Here is a 16546-nt window from a genome sequence, read left to right as displayed (position 1 = left end):
TTAAATATTTCTAATTTCGTGAGACTGTCAAAATCATTGACAATTCTGAGTATTGGATAGACAAGAATAGCCGTCTGATCTGGTTATTTATTTAAAAAATCTGACATAGCCAACAAATGAAGTGCAGCTGCCAGGATTCTAGGACAAGCGCCCCCCCTCCCCGTCAAATACCCTCCGGAAAACTACCCCCTGGACAACTATACCCCTTTAGCAGGGGCGTCGATCCATTTTTCAGATTGGGGGGGGGGCGAAATCATTAACGTTCCAAAGGCGCTCGATCGTACAAAACACCCACCCACACACACACACACACACACACACACACATATATATATATATATTATATATACACACACACACACACACACACACACACATATATATATATATATATATATATATATATACATATGTATATATCTATATATATGTATGACTCATGAGACACAGACACGTATCTCACTACACAGATAGTACGAGTGCCGAGAGTGAGCTCAAATTTCTTTATATTCTGAGCTGAAAACTTGATATTCTAAGCATTTTTTGTACCAATGATTAAGATTTGTATCTAAAAGAGAATAGATGCGAGCGCAAAGCGCGAGCTGAAAATTTTGATATTTCGATCTGAAAAAATGACAGTTTACTGGACGTTTTTGATAAAGAACAAGCTATATATCCAAGAAAAGATGATTGCAAATTGAAGCAGTTCTTTTGAGGCTTAGAACTGAAAATGGGACATTTACATTCACCAATTTAATCATGAAAAGTATGGGTTTTTGCTACAGAAATGATGCGAGCGCGAAGCGCGAGCTGAAAATTTTTATATTCCAATCTGAAAAGCGGACATTTTGAGCACGATTTTAAATAAAGAACGAGTTGTGTATCTCAATCTCGCTTGCTGAACATTACAATCTTGTTTTTTTTTTAATGCATATCCGGAATTATTGGGGGGGCAAAATGATATGTTTGCCCCCCCAATATTTTCATTGGTGGGGCGATCGCCCCCCCTGCCCCCCCAGGATCGACGCCTCTGCCCTTTAGAACAACTACCCCCAAGACAACTACCCTCAAAGACAATCACCCAGTTGGTGCACCCTCGGATAACTAGTTCCAGACAACCCCACAGGACAACCGCCCCGCCGCAACCACCCCGACCCCAGGACAACTACCCCTATAGGACAACTCCCCCAGGACAATCACCCCCTAAGAAGAAAACTATCACAGGACAGGACAATAACCACCTAGGAAGAATATCACTGGTCTAATCTCCTCCCCAGGATAACTACCCCCTCATCCCAGAACAATTATCCTCAGGGATATACCCATTTAATCTCCCTATCTCACCCCGTGTGAACAGTTACCCCCAACTACCCTATCCCCGACGATTACCCCCTCCCTAAAATCTAAATTAAACTATATACCTCCGAGGAAAATAATCCCATGATAATGATTTCCCATTGGACAATATAATCCCAACCCCTCCCTCAAAAAAATGAAGCCGACACCTGACATCCCTAAGACACCTTTGGACTTTTCAGAAACTTTGAACTCCTGAGATACTCCTAAACGGTGTGATCTGCACTTTCTGAAGATGAAATCACGTTATAAATCAAACTGCAAAAACTTTTCAAAACAAAACTGGACAACGTTCGTATACCACCTGCGTAAAAGGGGTAAAACCCGGGGGATACTTATAGGAAGGGGGTATATAATTTTTATCACCCACTTTTCATGAAAGAGATGAACAAATATATATTTATGTAATTATTGTTGTTGTTATTATCATTATTATGATCATTATCATCATCATCGTCATTATTACTAATATTTTATTTACTGTTATCATTATTATATAAAATTTCCCTATTTAAGAGATTTATTTCTTTGCCTTCCATCGATTGAGAACTGACAGAAGTACACACAAGGTGATCAGGCAAAGAGGGCGTCATTTTATTAACTTGGAGAGACGATTTATTCTCATAATGAATTTAGTGGACTCTTCTCATTTCCATACTGCTTGTTTTTTAATGTCAATCCGTTCATAATTTTGTATCTGATTTATATTACTTTGTATTATGTTTGAATGGAAATAAAATAGAGAAATGAAATTCAGTGCCATAATATTGCACTGGCATGTAGATTGAGAAAATACCTTCGTATTTGCCAACTTGTTAACAACGATGATAGTATGGAAATGCAGACAAAAAGGACACCAAGTTTCTTCATTATGTTGATGAAACCATAATAGGTCCAACACAGAAGTGTCCTCGGATCTGAACCCCCGAAAACATCTGCCGCTGCAACGTCTATTACTTCTTCCACTTTTTCTCTTTCATCTCTTTTCTTATAAAACACTTGACACCAATGACATAATGTTTTGAATATCATGTCAAAATCTATTACAAAATTCGATGATTGAAACCAAAATATTGAAAATTTTGCCCGATACGCCATATCTCGCCCCTCAAAATTTTATGTGACTCATTACGCCACTGAAATTCATAATCAAAAGAGAGATGTATGATGAAACAGGTAGCGGATCCAGATTGGGGCACATCCAGCCTGTCCCCCCCCCCCCCCTTGAGAGCCATATAAAAATATAGTGCATAATATCGTGCATACGCAAATGAAGACCTTTTTTTTTCTGCTTGTCAAATTTATCGTGACCTGGGGGGCGTTTCATCAATATTTTCGTCCGACAAGTTTTCAGATCTGACATCTTTCCTTGATTCTGATTGGTTGAGAAGCACTGTTACTATAGTAACTGTCGGATAAAATAGGACTTGTCGGATAAAACATCCGACAAGTCCTTTCATGAAACGCCCCCCTGGCTTGTTTTTTCTGGTCATTTTCTTTATTAAAACAAAAATGCCCCCTCTTGAAAAATCTCTGATCTGCCTGGATGAAACTTTTCATTGTCATTATGTTATTATCGTTTCAAGATTTTATTAATACTTTTGCATAATCAAACCCTTTTTTATTCTGCTGAATCACTTTTGTCTGTCATTGATTTCTTTTCTTGATCCATTGCAAATTATCTGCACCTAATCGGGGGACCGCAGGGAGGGGGAAGGGGGGGGCAAACAACAATGATAGAAATAAAGTAAAATAATTCATTAGGCCCGTGACCTGTGCTTTTTGCTCTGCGGTGCATCTTGGTGGTGGTGGTGGACCGGGCCTTTATAAAATACTATTTCATAACTTTATCATTAGTTTATTAGGATCAGACAGTATAGATTTTGTCATGGGCGGCATTTGATTTGATCGGGATAAGATGACCAAAAAGGCCACATGGATGATGAAAATTATTTCTTAATTAGTTTCGTGATGGGTGTGCCAATTTTATTTATGACAAGTATTTGGGATATCGGCCTGTATTTTTGAGGAATCATACGTTGCTAGGTCCGTATTCAAAATTTGTAAATGTCATACTAGCTGGCCTACAATGATTACAATTTTCAGACGAACAGAATATAAGCTAATGACTCTTGAGAGATATATTAGATCAAAAGTTTCAGTCTCTCTGCAATTGGTTCCCGCTGAAGTTCTTTGGCTACATTCACCAGGGGATGGTGTTAAAATATAAGTTAAATAAATCCACAGAAACGAAGTTTATTCTCGTAGAATTTATAATGATATCTAAACGGAGAGTTTATGCAGATTCTCAAATTTTTCTTAATCGCAATAGAACCACCTATTATGTAAAACGGTTCCAATCGATTGTTCCACAATTCGTCCAAACAAATCCAATACTGATGGAGATTATAGCCCGCCCCCCCCCCCCCCATTCCGGGGTCGGAGGGACCGCATGCATGTTCCCAAAATGCCCGGTAAAGGGGTACTTTTTCGCGGGAAAAGTCCGGCCCACGGATTGTAATAAAAGGGGGTGTATTTTACTTTTCACCCGGAGATTTCCTTAAAAAGGGGGTGTTTTTTTTTTCTCTCTCTCTCTTTGGACTCCTGAGAAATTTAAAAAGGGGGTTATAAAATATCTTGAATATCATAGAAAAATTGATCAAATTCCTGAAATTCCTGCTAGTTTTGAAAGCTTGTCCTCCATCATCAGGGAACTATAATGACAGCTTACCTGAGATGAAGGGGGGGGGGGTGTCTGTCCTGAGATAGGGGGTTGGAATGAGAGCTCACCTGAGATAGGGGGTTACATTGAGTAGTGTTCCGGATTTAGGGGGGTCTCCAGGGCAGGAAAAGCTCGCGAAAGGGGGGTTCAGAAATTTTGAAAAGGGAGGGAACGAGCATAGGCGTACCCTAAATAACACTGAGTGGGGGGGGGGCGGGGAGATTAGTTACAAACTTATTCCTTCGTCTCCCCGATATGAGTGCATGATTAGTGATAATTTAATTTAGGAGTAAAAATATAGTTTGCGTTCTTCAGGGCAACTGGCCATACAGGACGTGTGAAAGAGAGCTCGCTAACCAAAACAAATGACGTCACGTTCCTCGCTGATTGATTGTAAACATCCATCATTATTATTTGGGGTACTATCGTTAGTGAAATATCCAATACTTTTAATGTTTAAAAAATCAAAGTTTATATGAATATTTATTTTTAAAATAATATAAATTCTAAATAAATTTTAATATTTCAAAAGTTAACATATAGAATTGTATAATATGAAAATAAGAATATTGGACTGCCTGTATTCCCCTCTAAAGAATGGTAGATTCCTGATCAGCTGGCCATCACGGAATACTTGCCTGATCTCATAACATTGCATTGTTATCAAACATTTCTCAGTTGCGTTTGGCTCTTACTATTGGACCAATAAGACTTCCGTATTCTTACTTGGTAATTTTTTTTTCGATGGTGTCTCGTAGATGAAAATAAAAAAATATAAATTATAATTATGAAGTTGTGTGTGCATCAGGTTATGGGGGAATTCGAAACCATTCGATTGACAATCACGCACAGTGTTGAAGGGATTTTTATGTTATGTCAATGAAAATTTGCCTTGTGATTGTGGTTTACAGAGGCGTCGATCGTAGCTTGAAAATTCGTGCAATGCAAACTTATGTTTTGAAAACGTTGGAAAACGCTATATAAAAACATTAAACTTGGCATAAAACACGATTAAAAACACAAAATTGTCAATTTCAGTAGGCATTTTGCATTACATATATGTTTTTTTAACCCGTTGCCCCCCAATCTCGGATCGAAGCCCTTGCTTGTGGTCAGTTCCTATATACATGATATAGCTTGGACGAAAATTTTCCATTTCTCACCGGTACATCGAGTTTGCAAAAAAAGTAATCAACGATAAAAAGTATTTCCACTGCTTTTCACAAAAGATGTGGTGACAGTATAGTCAGCAAATCATAATCCACTTGTAGGCTATCCAACGATAATGAAAGTTTACTCCTATGGTCTATTGCTTCAAAGGTAGAAGAATGCCTAAAAAAGAGTGGAAAGTGGGAGTGGGGTGGGGGCGTGACCAAAATGTTACAGGTTCGGTTAAATAACGTATCCTTGGGAATGGAAATTATTTCTGAAAATTTTGAATCCCAGCCATTTATTTTTAGCACTTTTTTTTCAAAGTGAAGTGGGGCCTTTCCCCTTTAGACATGGCCCGGAAGATTTTCTTGGGGTGCGTTGTATACACAATTAGGCAACACCCCTGGAAATCAGTTCAAGCATGTAGAAATGTGATGAAAATCATCTTCGTTTAACATTCTTTTTTTGGGGGGGGGGGGGGGCTTGCCATTATTTTTAACCAATTTAATTTTGGAGTGATTTAGTAGTAATTTTTTTTGCTTGTCATTTTTTTTCAAAACCAGCACTCCTCGGCCTAGGCCCATGCCTTCAGATTCGGGATTTCGTAGGATTGCCGCCCTCATCCCAACATTAAAATCTGGATTTTCCCAAATAAATTTCGATAATATTGCAAATATCGCTGCTTGGATCTTATAGGAGATTTGATTTATTGTGACCCAGAGTGATTGCAATGATTGAACCCGAATGCCCATGAAGTTATTAAAATATGCAGTTAACTATATGCTTTGCAATGTCATTCTCATTTATTTGATACTTGCACTTTCTATATAGTATCAATACTCATTTCTCATGTTGACTTAATGAAAAAGTATATTTTCCGATGATATCAAATTATCCCCCCTTTCCTTAAAAATCCCCCATTTTTGTCTCCACTATAGTGTATCGTATAGTCATGCTCAGATCCAGAGCTGTGCTTAAGTTTGCGCCGGGTGCGAGTTGGCGCGAAACATTTAACAAGCAAAAAAAAAATACAAATGAGGGGAATTTCGTTTCTCCATAAAAAAATGACAAGCAAAAAAAAAATCACCCCTCAAAACCCCCATGTATGTACAAGTTTCCTTATATTTCTGTGCATAATTTACGGTGCCAGGTTAGAATGGCAGAGGTAATAAGGGGGTAAACATGAAAGATGTATAAACGGCAGAGGTAACAATGGAAGAGGTAAAATGACAGGTAAAAATGGCGGAGGTAATAAGGGCAGATGTAAAAATGGCAGAGGTAAAAATAACCATAGGTGTTTCTATGGTACCATTCTATCGACCTTTTTAGAAGGGGAAGTTCACCCTGACAAATGGTTTACTGTAAAAAAATAGCAAAAAATATATTGGTGAAGGTTTAAGGAAAACCCATCAAAGATTAAGAAAGTTATTAGAATATTAGAGTTTTTTCTGTGACGTCATATATACGAGCAGCTGCCCCGTATTTTAGGCACCAAGATGTATTAGTGGTTCATGATGGCTAAAAAAAATCTTTCTGGAGCGGATGTGAAATTATTTTTATGTTGATATACAAAACTCGCTGGGCTTCTGTGGAAGCCCGTCGCACGCAAAGGGTTAAAGTACAATAAAAACCATTTTCATTTTTTTGATAAAATTATATTTCATTGAAATTTTTATTACACTATATACATGGGAAAAACAGCTCGCAAATGACGTCATAAAATTCTAATAGCTTTTTAAATCTTTGATGGATTCCCTACAACCCTCACCAATATCATTTTAATTATTTTCTGCCATTTTTACAATAAACTTTATGTCAGGGTGAATTTCCCCTGAAAATACTTGGAATCCAAAGTGTGCTTCAAATTTGAATTTTAGAAGAGCGATTTGACATGAGAAGGCCGTGCATGTAAGTCCTGGAAAAAATAAAAAATACCAACTCAAGTGTTATCAATTTGGTGCAGAAGATCTACAGTATATGATTTAAAAATTTTACCCTTTCCATTAGTCCAACATCATAATTCTTATTTTCTTCTCAGAACCTTTCTTATTTAATTTACTGTACATGGAGGTGCTTTTGGAATTTTTTGACATGGGAGATTTATGCCTCTGTCATTTTTACCTCAGTCATTTTTACCTCTGCCATTATTACCTCTGCTGTTTTAACACCGAGCCTAATTTACATTTCTTAATTATACTTGGAACTGTGTTTCTTTGATACCATTTTCTTAATAAATTGCGAATTAGTTTTGTCTTGTATTCCAGGGCGGGGGGGGGGGGGGGTAACTGCCATTGAAGAGGGGAAAACATGCGTGACAAATGAGAAAAAAGAAAAGAAAATGGGGAGTTTTTCGCGGGTAGGCGCGCGGAGCCGATAATACATCTCTATATATGGCGCGGAGCGCGATTATAGAGTGTAGTCAAAAAGCCAAAAATGAGAAAACAGATATCACGATGGCTTAAACCTCGTGTAGAGTATGTCGGCCTAATTTGCTCCGACCGAGGGGAAGACAATTTTACAACACACACACACAAACATATCAAAATGCACATCAAGATGGCATAAAATGATACGAGAAAGAAGCTTGGATACAAAAGCACTTTAAAAAATACAAATTTTGCTTTCAAAGCAGTTTCTATATAATTATACACCTCGCCAATCATTTTCTGCCTAGATAAAAGGGTTAAGAACTTGTTAAGAGAAGAAAATAAGGGGAGAAGATGAAGAAGAGGTATATTGGATAATGAAAGGAGAAAGCAGTAAATGGGGATAGAAGTTAAAGAGAAGAGGTGAGGAGGCAAGAGAGAGAGAGAGAGAGGGGGGGGGGGGAGAGAAGGAAAAAATGCAACACCTGTGTAAAACATGAGGCTGTGAAAAAAAAACGGATTAAAAACAACACAAAACGATTTGACCCCATTATCTTTCTCAACAGTATATAGGAATTTCCTAGTTTAGAATATCAATTATTCTTACAATAATTAATGAAATCCATTTTGGAGTGTGCGATTCTAAAACATCTGCACAAAATCCGCGTTTCATTAGGGTGCTTTTGCCAGGCCGATTTTCGCGCATGTTGCCCCCGGGTGGTATTCCGGTGGTGTTAGTGGCGGAATGACCCCCCAAATGAGGGGGAGAAATATGGTACATAGGGCAAAATTTATAAACACTAATTGTTGAGATAGCGAAGCGAGCGAGCAATTAAGCAAAAATTAGACATCTTTAAATTAAAAAATCCAATGTTGTGATAGATTTTAACATAATATTAAGCAAAATAACATCATATTTCACCCTTCTTTCTCTCATATCCTTTTCTTTTTCTTGGTCGTGATCCCCCCCCCCCCATCTGTATGCCACGGTTGGGAGGTGCCCACAATGGCCCGTATTCTGAAGTCGGGTTTAACTTAAACTCAGGTTTAAAGTTGTGGTTTAAGTATGGGAAGCCAAAAGTATCAAAATTTTTATTAAGATGTATGTTTCTTATGTTTACTGTGCTCTTTCCTGATTCATTGATGGTGAAGACAATCATCTATTTATACTTCCTAGACAATTATGATTGATTTGAGAGCCAAATGAGCTGAAGTATGATATCTCTTCTGTTAGTGATTTATGGAACAATTGGCTATCCATACTTAAACCACAACTTTAAACCTGAGTTTAAGTTAAACCCGACTTCAGAATACGGGCCTATAAGTTGATTGTAATGGTAATATATATAATTCAAATTCAAAATAAAATTTAAATATAAGCACTGATCTATAGTTCAGTGGAACCCTCAAAATGAAATATTATGGTTTTATATGACCCCGCATATGACATGCATAGAATAATGGTTACGTAATCGGTTTATTCATTTTGTAAAACTCTGAAGAAAAAATAGAGCTCTTTACTTGGTTGTGCAGTGTGAGAAATTGCCGCTAGGTTCAGCAGTCGTCTATTTAATTGCGTATTTATATTGGTCGCCGAGTTTGAGCGCATACACAGAAAGAACACTGCGAATTTGACCTACCGTACCGTAATAGACAGGACATTTATTTCTAAAATACCGGTATTGCAAAAGGAATTGATAGCGAAGAACCATGCATTCTCTCACTATTTGAGCTATTTTCACCTTTTGTGGTGATCATGCTAACATCCCAATTCCCACATTCATTGCGAGAGAGGTGGAACTTGAGAAATTGACGGTTTGATTTCATCATCCGAGCAGGGAAAATCAGCGGGCTGCTTTGTTTTGGTCGATTTGGAGGGAGCGCACTTAGCGCGGATGCGATGCATCAAGAACAATAATAAAACGGTTCTCACTGCTGGGAAACCATGATCTAGCTCGGAAAGCCTCCAGAAAATTGCTGTTTCGATCATGTTAAGAATGATGCTATCTTGAAGGCCATGGAGCACGTTGATGAGTACGAGTACAATAAGAAGGATATAATTGGGCATGGAGCTTTCGCGATTGTTTTCAAAGGAAGGGAGAAGAAGGTAAGAAGTTCAACTTTAGTTTACTGGCATCCATGGCATCCCTCGTCCTGAATCCTGGACGTGGGATTGTGTTCTTTCTGTTAATGTTTTAGAAAAAAAAATCATTTATGCAACTCTTTATCAAATTCAGCTTTATTTTTAACCAGTCAGAAGAAGTGTATGCTTGGAAGAAGAAGGAATCGCATGACATATGATTTTTTTAAGCCAAGCCAAGGCCAGGTAACAAATGCAATTCACAAATTTTGCATTTTGCAAGGGAGCCAACTCAGATCTGTTGCTTTGCACAAGTCACTCCAATATCTTGCATTTAATGTCATCTAAATTATCTATCCTAAATTTTGTCTATATTTTCATGAATTCAGACACAACCCTAAAGAAATTAACCCAGTTGATTAATCACCAGTCTTTGGACAAATCCTAAAGCTGTAAAACTCTAAAATTTCAAGACTAGAATTTGCAGAAAATATTTCATGAATTTTTCAAAGGTTACTGATGTAAACAATTTTTCTATATAGGCCCTAACCTAACATTCCCAACATCTGTGCTTGGTAATGTTTAAATTTTATGAACTCTTTTTCTTACCAGGAAAGATTAGGTTATAACTGAGTCTTGGCATTAATATATAATCCCCATCATACTGGAAAGTGATCTCAGAGTCAGATCTTGGGCACTCTTCCTGCTACTGCTTCACCTGAAGTTTTCTAGATTTTTGTTTTTTTAATGACTCTGTGTCAATTGTCACATAATATGGAAACAACAATGCGAAATATGGAATAAGCAGATTTGTTTACCATGTCTCAATTATTCATTATTTTGTTTTATGCATTTTTTTTCCGGGAAGAGTGTCCTGCGACAGCCACCCAAAGTAAAAAAAATGATATACTGAACATGAACATCTATATTATGGGTTCAAATTAGATTTAGGGTTAGGGTTAGGGTGGCTGTCGCAAAAGGAACTCTTTCCTTTTTTATTCTGCAGATTAATTTGAGTTCTATCTCAATATGATATTATTTTGATGCATTATCCATTTAACCCTGATTTTATTGTTCATTTGAACAGAGACCCAACCTAACAGTTGCCATCAAGTGTATCAACAAGAAGAACCTGTCAAAATCACAGACTTTCCCTGAGAAGGAGATTGAAATATTGAAGGTACATATCAAGAAATATTCTTTATAATGAATTTGAATATGCCATACGTTTGGTTTATTGGGTCCAGGTCAACTTTGTACTTTGGACAATATGGCCCCGTCGAAAGGTGCTGAGTTGTCCATTGTAAAAACTAACCCAAAGCCCAGCCCTACTAGCCCTTATTCTAAACCTAGCCTATACTCTGAACCCTAACCCAATGGTAAGATTAATACTAAAAAATAATCAATTAAAATCATAGAATAAATTGCAATTACTTTGCATTCAATACTAAAATTTTTGGTGGGGCCGAGTTGACCAAAGTGTCAAGATACATGTAGTTGGCACCCGGTTTAACCCCCCCCCCCTTTCTATCTCACTTAATACTTTACACACACAACTGAAATCTATTTAAAGTAAGTTTGAACAAAATAATTTTACATGAGTATTTTATACCTTTTCACTCATTGATCTTGACTATTTAAGTCAATTTTCCTTTAAAAAATTGACATTATTGTATCAGTGTTTACCTTCTTAGAATTACTAATCACCTGTAAATTATTTTATGTAATTGCTTTAGTAAAACACACAATGTCAAAAGCAAAATCTTCTATATGAAAATTTTTTATTAATATGTCTTTTTATTTTTTACTTTATTTGTAATTTTAAAAAATGTGACCTAGAAAAGTGAACTTGTTTTATAATGCATACATTTTCAGTGGTGTGTCTCAACTCTCAAAGATGAAATAAAGTAACTGAAGAAATTAAGAGATGCATTTTTTAAGGAACATTTAAGGATGTTCCACAGTTAGAATATCCTTGTCATTGTCAGCAAATGTTGCACCTAAAATATTCCAAACACATGTAGGCCTATGTAAAAAAACAACAACAGCATACATGTAGGTTCATGTGCTTGATTTTTTTTTGCTATCAAGCTTTAAAGTTCACCCAATTGAAAATTCTTGTGAATTACTAGTACTTAATCAAAAGAAATGGACACTTTTAGACCTCATGAGATTACAACATTGAGTTTAGGCCTCTATTACTCGGTCAAAATCCATGTTGTACATTTGTAGAGCAAGGTACACGGCTACACGCACGTGTGTACTTTACTGAAGAGGTGTAAAAATTCAAAAAATGGGGGTTCATCTGCTTGTATTCGAATTATCAGCACTTTTGCTCACATGCTTTTAAAAATACACAAAAAAAGCCAAGTTTTTTTTCTATCTGTATGAGGACAAATTCTTAACAACTTATCTATTTACACTCAATGTCATATTCATCAAACACTCTAATTCATCTTCGCAGCACTGCAGAGTATTTTGAAAATATAGAGCCATTTAACATTGGGTCCATGCCATGGATTATTTTCAGCTACATCTTTCACAAAATTACATGACTCCTGCAGTTATAGTGCAGATCACAGAAAATAGGCTGATAATATCTGAATCACCTGTTCATTCTTTGTGACATCAGTGCCATCAGATATGAACAGACCATGATGCACACAAACATACATGTACATGTAACTGTGGAACGTCCTCAATAGGTTTCAAGGTATCCAAATTACACCTGATCTTCATTTTTTGATTTTTTTTCAGATAGTTTATAAATGTAAATTTATACATGTCAAATATATGATACACTTTTATGAATTTGGACAGGGTTAAAAAAATTTTTTTTTGCTATGATTGTTTGAGTCATTATGAATCATTGTATCTTGAGGTCACGTTGTATGTTGATCGATCAGAAGAGACTGAACGGTTGTTATTAATACAAATTGATGTGTTTTTTTCTCTCTCTCAATGCAGGAGTTACATCATGAAAATGTGGTGTCTCTATATCATTTCAAGGTGAGTGAAATTTATGTTAGCATCTTTGTACATAATGAACTTTAAAAGACACAGCATCTACAAATTTAAGGAATGATGATATCAATTTAAACTCGTGTGAACTAAAAAAAAGCAGAAATCAAATATTCTCAACATAGCATCCACGGCCATGGCCTGAACATTGTGAGATTGTGACTCAAAGCTTTCACTATACATTTAGGAATATACAAATTATATCATACTTCAATTTTCTTCAAGCAAGCAATGATTACTTGTTACTGCCCCCCCCCTTACATACTGTACATGTACTTAATACAGTATAGTATGTACATCCTGTTTCTTACTTGGCCCGTCCCTCAATCTGTCACTCAGTACATATGCACATACCAAAGTTCATATAAATGTACTATGTGTTTTCTTTGTTTGTTAAACGTATCACCCACCCTCCCCAAAACTACATGTACATGAAGTCAAAACTACATAATGTACATGTAGTTGAGGAGTAATTTTCCTGTGATATTTTTTCTACAAGTTTGTGTATTTTGTGTAGTGCTCAGGTTGCTGCAGAACTTTTTGGAATATTTCCCAACCAACCTAACAGGAGCTAGCATTTCTTAGTTCAACATTGTTTTTTCATTAAAATAATGATAACTGGTACATGTATGCAGTTGTTTTGTGTTTCATAGACTACATGTACTCGTAGTATTTATGTCCTTGTGATTTATAATTGGTTGAAAGTTCACTTTGGGGATATACATAGTGAAGGTTATTGATCTGATAAGGGAATCTCAAGTGTTTACCTTTTAAAGTAAGTCAGTGTCAAGCGCCTATCACTGCCACTCACCTGCATGAATTAAAAAAATTGTATTAATAAGTTTGAAGATGTATGGTGTGAATAGACCAGTTCGTAGTTACTTCATGGACAATTTTGGTCAAATGACCTTTCATTTCTTTCATTATGATAGGCAGATTTCAAAGCAAGATATTATGTAAGCTTGCCTTACATAGCAGGATGAAGAAATTGAATAGACCAGGTGACTAGAATAGCACACCAATGAACACTTTATGAAGGTATTTGTTGCATTCCTACTTTGAATGCATATCATAGCATGTTGCACAATGTACTTGGCAAACTGTGGAATTATACCAGTGTTCGTGGACGCATTGTTGTTTTTGTGGATGTTAATAAAAACCACAATTCAAAAGAATATATGAATAATCAAGACATCAAAGTTGGTGCTTATCTCATTAGATTTTAAACCACCATGTCACTTTAGTACAAATGACCTTCCTCTGATCATGCGTAGAATATTTTGATCATGCACAGAAAGAAACTACGAACTGGCTTATTGAAGTGAATCAAGGAGTTGCATAATAATTAAATAACAGACCAGACAAGGAACTTTTACCCTGGGTGTCTATTGAAATTAACTTGTTTACATGTGGGTATCATGGAGTATGCTTTTGCTTTAATACAACATTTTGATTCTTTTTATTTGTCAGTGTTTATGTTTATCATAATAGTTGATGCTCTAAAAGTAGAAAAAAGTTAGATAACATTCATTTTCTGATGAAAGTGAGATGTTTGCATGCAGGTCTTTATACTTGTAACAGTCTGAATTATCATAACAAACCCCAAAAGTTTAAGGAAAAATAAATGACTATATTACTCAAAATAACATTGATTGTCTGGAGAAAGTTGGACTTTTACATTCAGGTTTTTATTACGATCAGAGTACATATTATATAAACTTGTAACAAACCCTAAAAATGAAGGGGGAAAAATGACTATATGAAAATAACATGAATTTTCTGGAGAAAGTGAGCTTCTTACAGTGTACATTCAGGGTTTTATCAGAATGCCCATTGGATAAACTACTGTAAAGAAATCATAACAAACCCTTAAAAATGAAGGAAAAAATATATGACTATATTGTATTTGTACATGTAGTAGCTGGTAAAAATACAAGAGATTGAGAGTTTCTGTTAAAAAAATAAGTTTATTCCAAGTTCATCATCATCTCATCTGCTATAATCTTCAAAGGGCTCTGCAGCCTATCTCGAAGATGAAATTAAATTTGGATGCACGTTATGAGGAGTGAGGGATATTTTCAAGGTGATTTTGCATGAGCTTTTCAGTTTTGGAAGCTGTCAAGCGAAACTGCATTTATTATTTGAAGAGGGAGTTTGTTTCCATTGATAGTGTTCCGCTTAACACTTAATTTTGAAAGGGTACATTCCTAACTGTACAGTATTTCATCATATTGCATCATAATAGGGAAATCTTTTGTTGTCTCAATGACCTACTTACAGTATAGGAAGGCAACAGTGACTCAACATGTATACGTATTTACACGTGTCTGATGCAACGTTTGAATCAACGTTGTGTCCAATAGATGCCTGGTTTCCCAGGGCGGTCAGGAAGTCACTAGGCCTAATTTTGGCTTGTGATGGTATTCGATGGTGCCATTAATATGAACTGATCAAAGCTCAATATAAACAGTTCACATTCCATAGACAAAATGGAAATTTGAGCTAATTTAAAGCAATATTATGATTTTTTCTCTTTGTGAGCAAGGCATCAGTGAACCAAGAATTAATTTGCCAATATTAAATACTTCACATGTATAGATCTCTATGTATCTCCAATTTCCATTATTTTTTTAAAGTCTTAATTCGTTCATTTTTTTGGAAATATTTTTCAAGACAATTAAATCAAAGACATGCCTGTAAATCTATAATATTGATATTTGGAGGGGGGGGGGGCAAAGAAACAAAGTTTGCCATGACATTGCCTTTGCAAAAATAATGTATGTTTGGGGAAATTGCCTTAGAAAGCAGTAGACTAGATGAAATAAGAGTAAATGTTTTTTTTTGTGATGATGAACAAGCTTCCAATGATTTCATTGTTGACGTTATGATTGTGCAATCTCCTGACACTGCTCATTTGACAATAAGTGTCCATGGTCCATGTATACACAGAATCAGCTACACATGCTTGCCAAAACTATGATGTCATCATTGCATTGCAATGATATCCCAATCAATGTGGAAATTATATAAAGCAGTGTGTTGTTTTCAAATAGTTTGCTTGATTATAATCATACAGTACAGTACATCCATCATTGATGTTTTAACAGCAACATAGTCTTTCAATGTTGCAATTGTGACTCTTTATTCGAAGAGAGAATTTGCATTAATGCAGAACACATATATGAAGGAAATTTTGTAGTACACATACTTTTTATAGTGTACATGTACATGATGACATTTTGACATTTTTTATAGTGTCTAATATCCATATTTGAGTTTCTTTTATAAAATAATTTGACTTTCCGACATGAGTGGATGCTAACTATTAAAGAGATTATTCCTGATTGTTCTGACACATATTTTAGATGCAAGTGAGCTGATGGGTTTATTGCATTTGTCAGAATACTTTTAAATAGTGATTGCTTGTAAGCTTTTATTATTAAAGAATGAACCTAACCAAGAGCTTTGCAATAAAAATATGTGAAAAATTAATTGCTTGAATATTAGGTTGTAGAGGTATTAACGCATAAATGTGACATCATCACTATCTCATCAAAGGTAAAGTAGGAATTATTATTTTTGGCAAATTACCAATACAAATGTGATATACAAGTAACCACAATAATACCACGAAACACCCTTTTTGGTGCTGTTTTAAAAAACATTATTATGGATCAGACACTTTTGGCATATTTCCAACTACAGTACTGTAACAGACAGTTTTTTTAATCATGTTTTGTTTTGGTACAAGGTTTACTTTTAAGTATGGTACCTCACTCTGAATATATGTATTTTTTATTTCTCCACTTTGTTTAATGTCATACATGTAATTGTTTCTTATTGGAAAGG

General features: G+C 35.7%; 1 protein-coding gene across 2 annotated transcripts in view; it reads left to right on the top strand.

The window, feature by feature from the left end:
* The first annotated feature begins 9191 nt into the window (after positions 1-9191).
* The window catches only part of LOC129282878 (serine/threonine-protein kinase unc-51-like), a 42929-nt gene continuing 35574 nt past the window's right edge, over positions 9192-16546 (top strand). The window contains exons 1-3 of one of the 2 annotated variants that reach the window (XM_064113532.1): positions 9192-9703; positions 10764-10856; positions 12644-12685. In XM_064113532.1, the coding sequence (XP_063969602.1) occupies positions 9614-9703; positions 10764-10856; positions 12644-12685 (225 nt within the window). In that variant the 5' untranslated portion in view covers positions 9192-9613. The remainder of the gene's footprint in view (positions 9704-10763; positions 10857-12643; positions 12686-16546) is intronic. The other variant, XM_064113524.1, reaches the window with a different exon arrangement.

This window comes from Lytechinus pictus, chromosome 2 (genome assembly GCF_037042905.1).
Source record: "Lytechinus pictus isolate F3 Inbred chromosome 2, Lp3.0, whole genome shotgun sequence".
Classification (NCBI taxonomy): domain Eukaryota; kingdom Metazoa; phylum Echinodermata; class Echinoidea; order Temnopleuroida; family Toxopneustidae; genus Lytechinus; species Lytechinus pictus.
The sequence above is the reverse complement of the archived record's forward strand: the minus strand, read 5'-3'. Positions and strand labels throughout refer to the sequence as shown.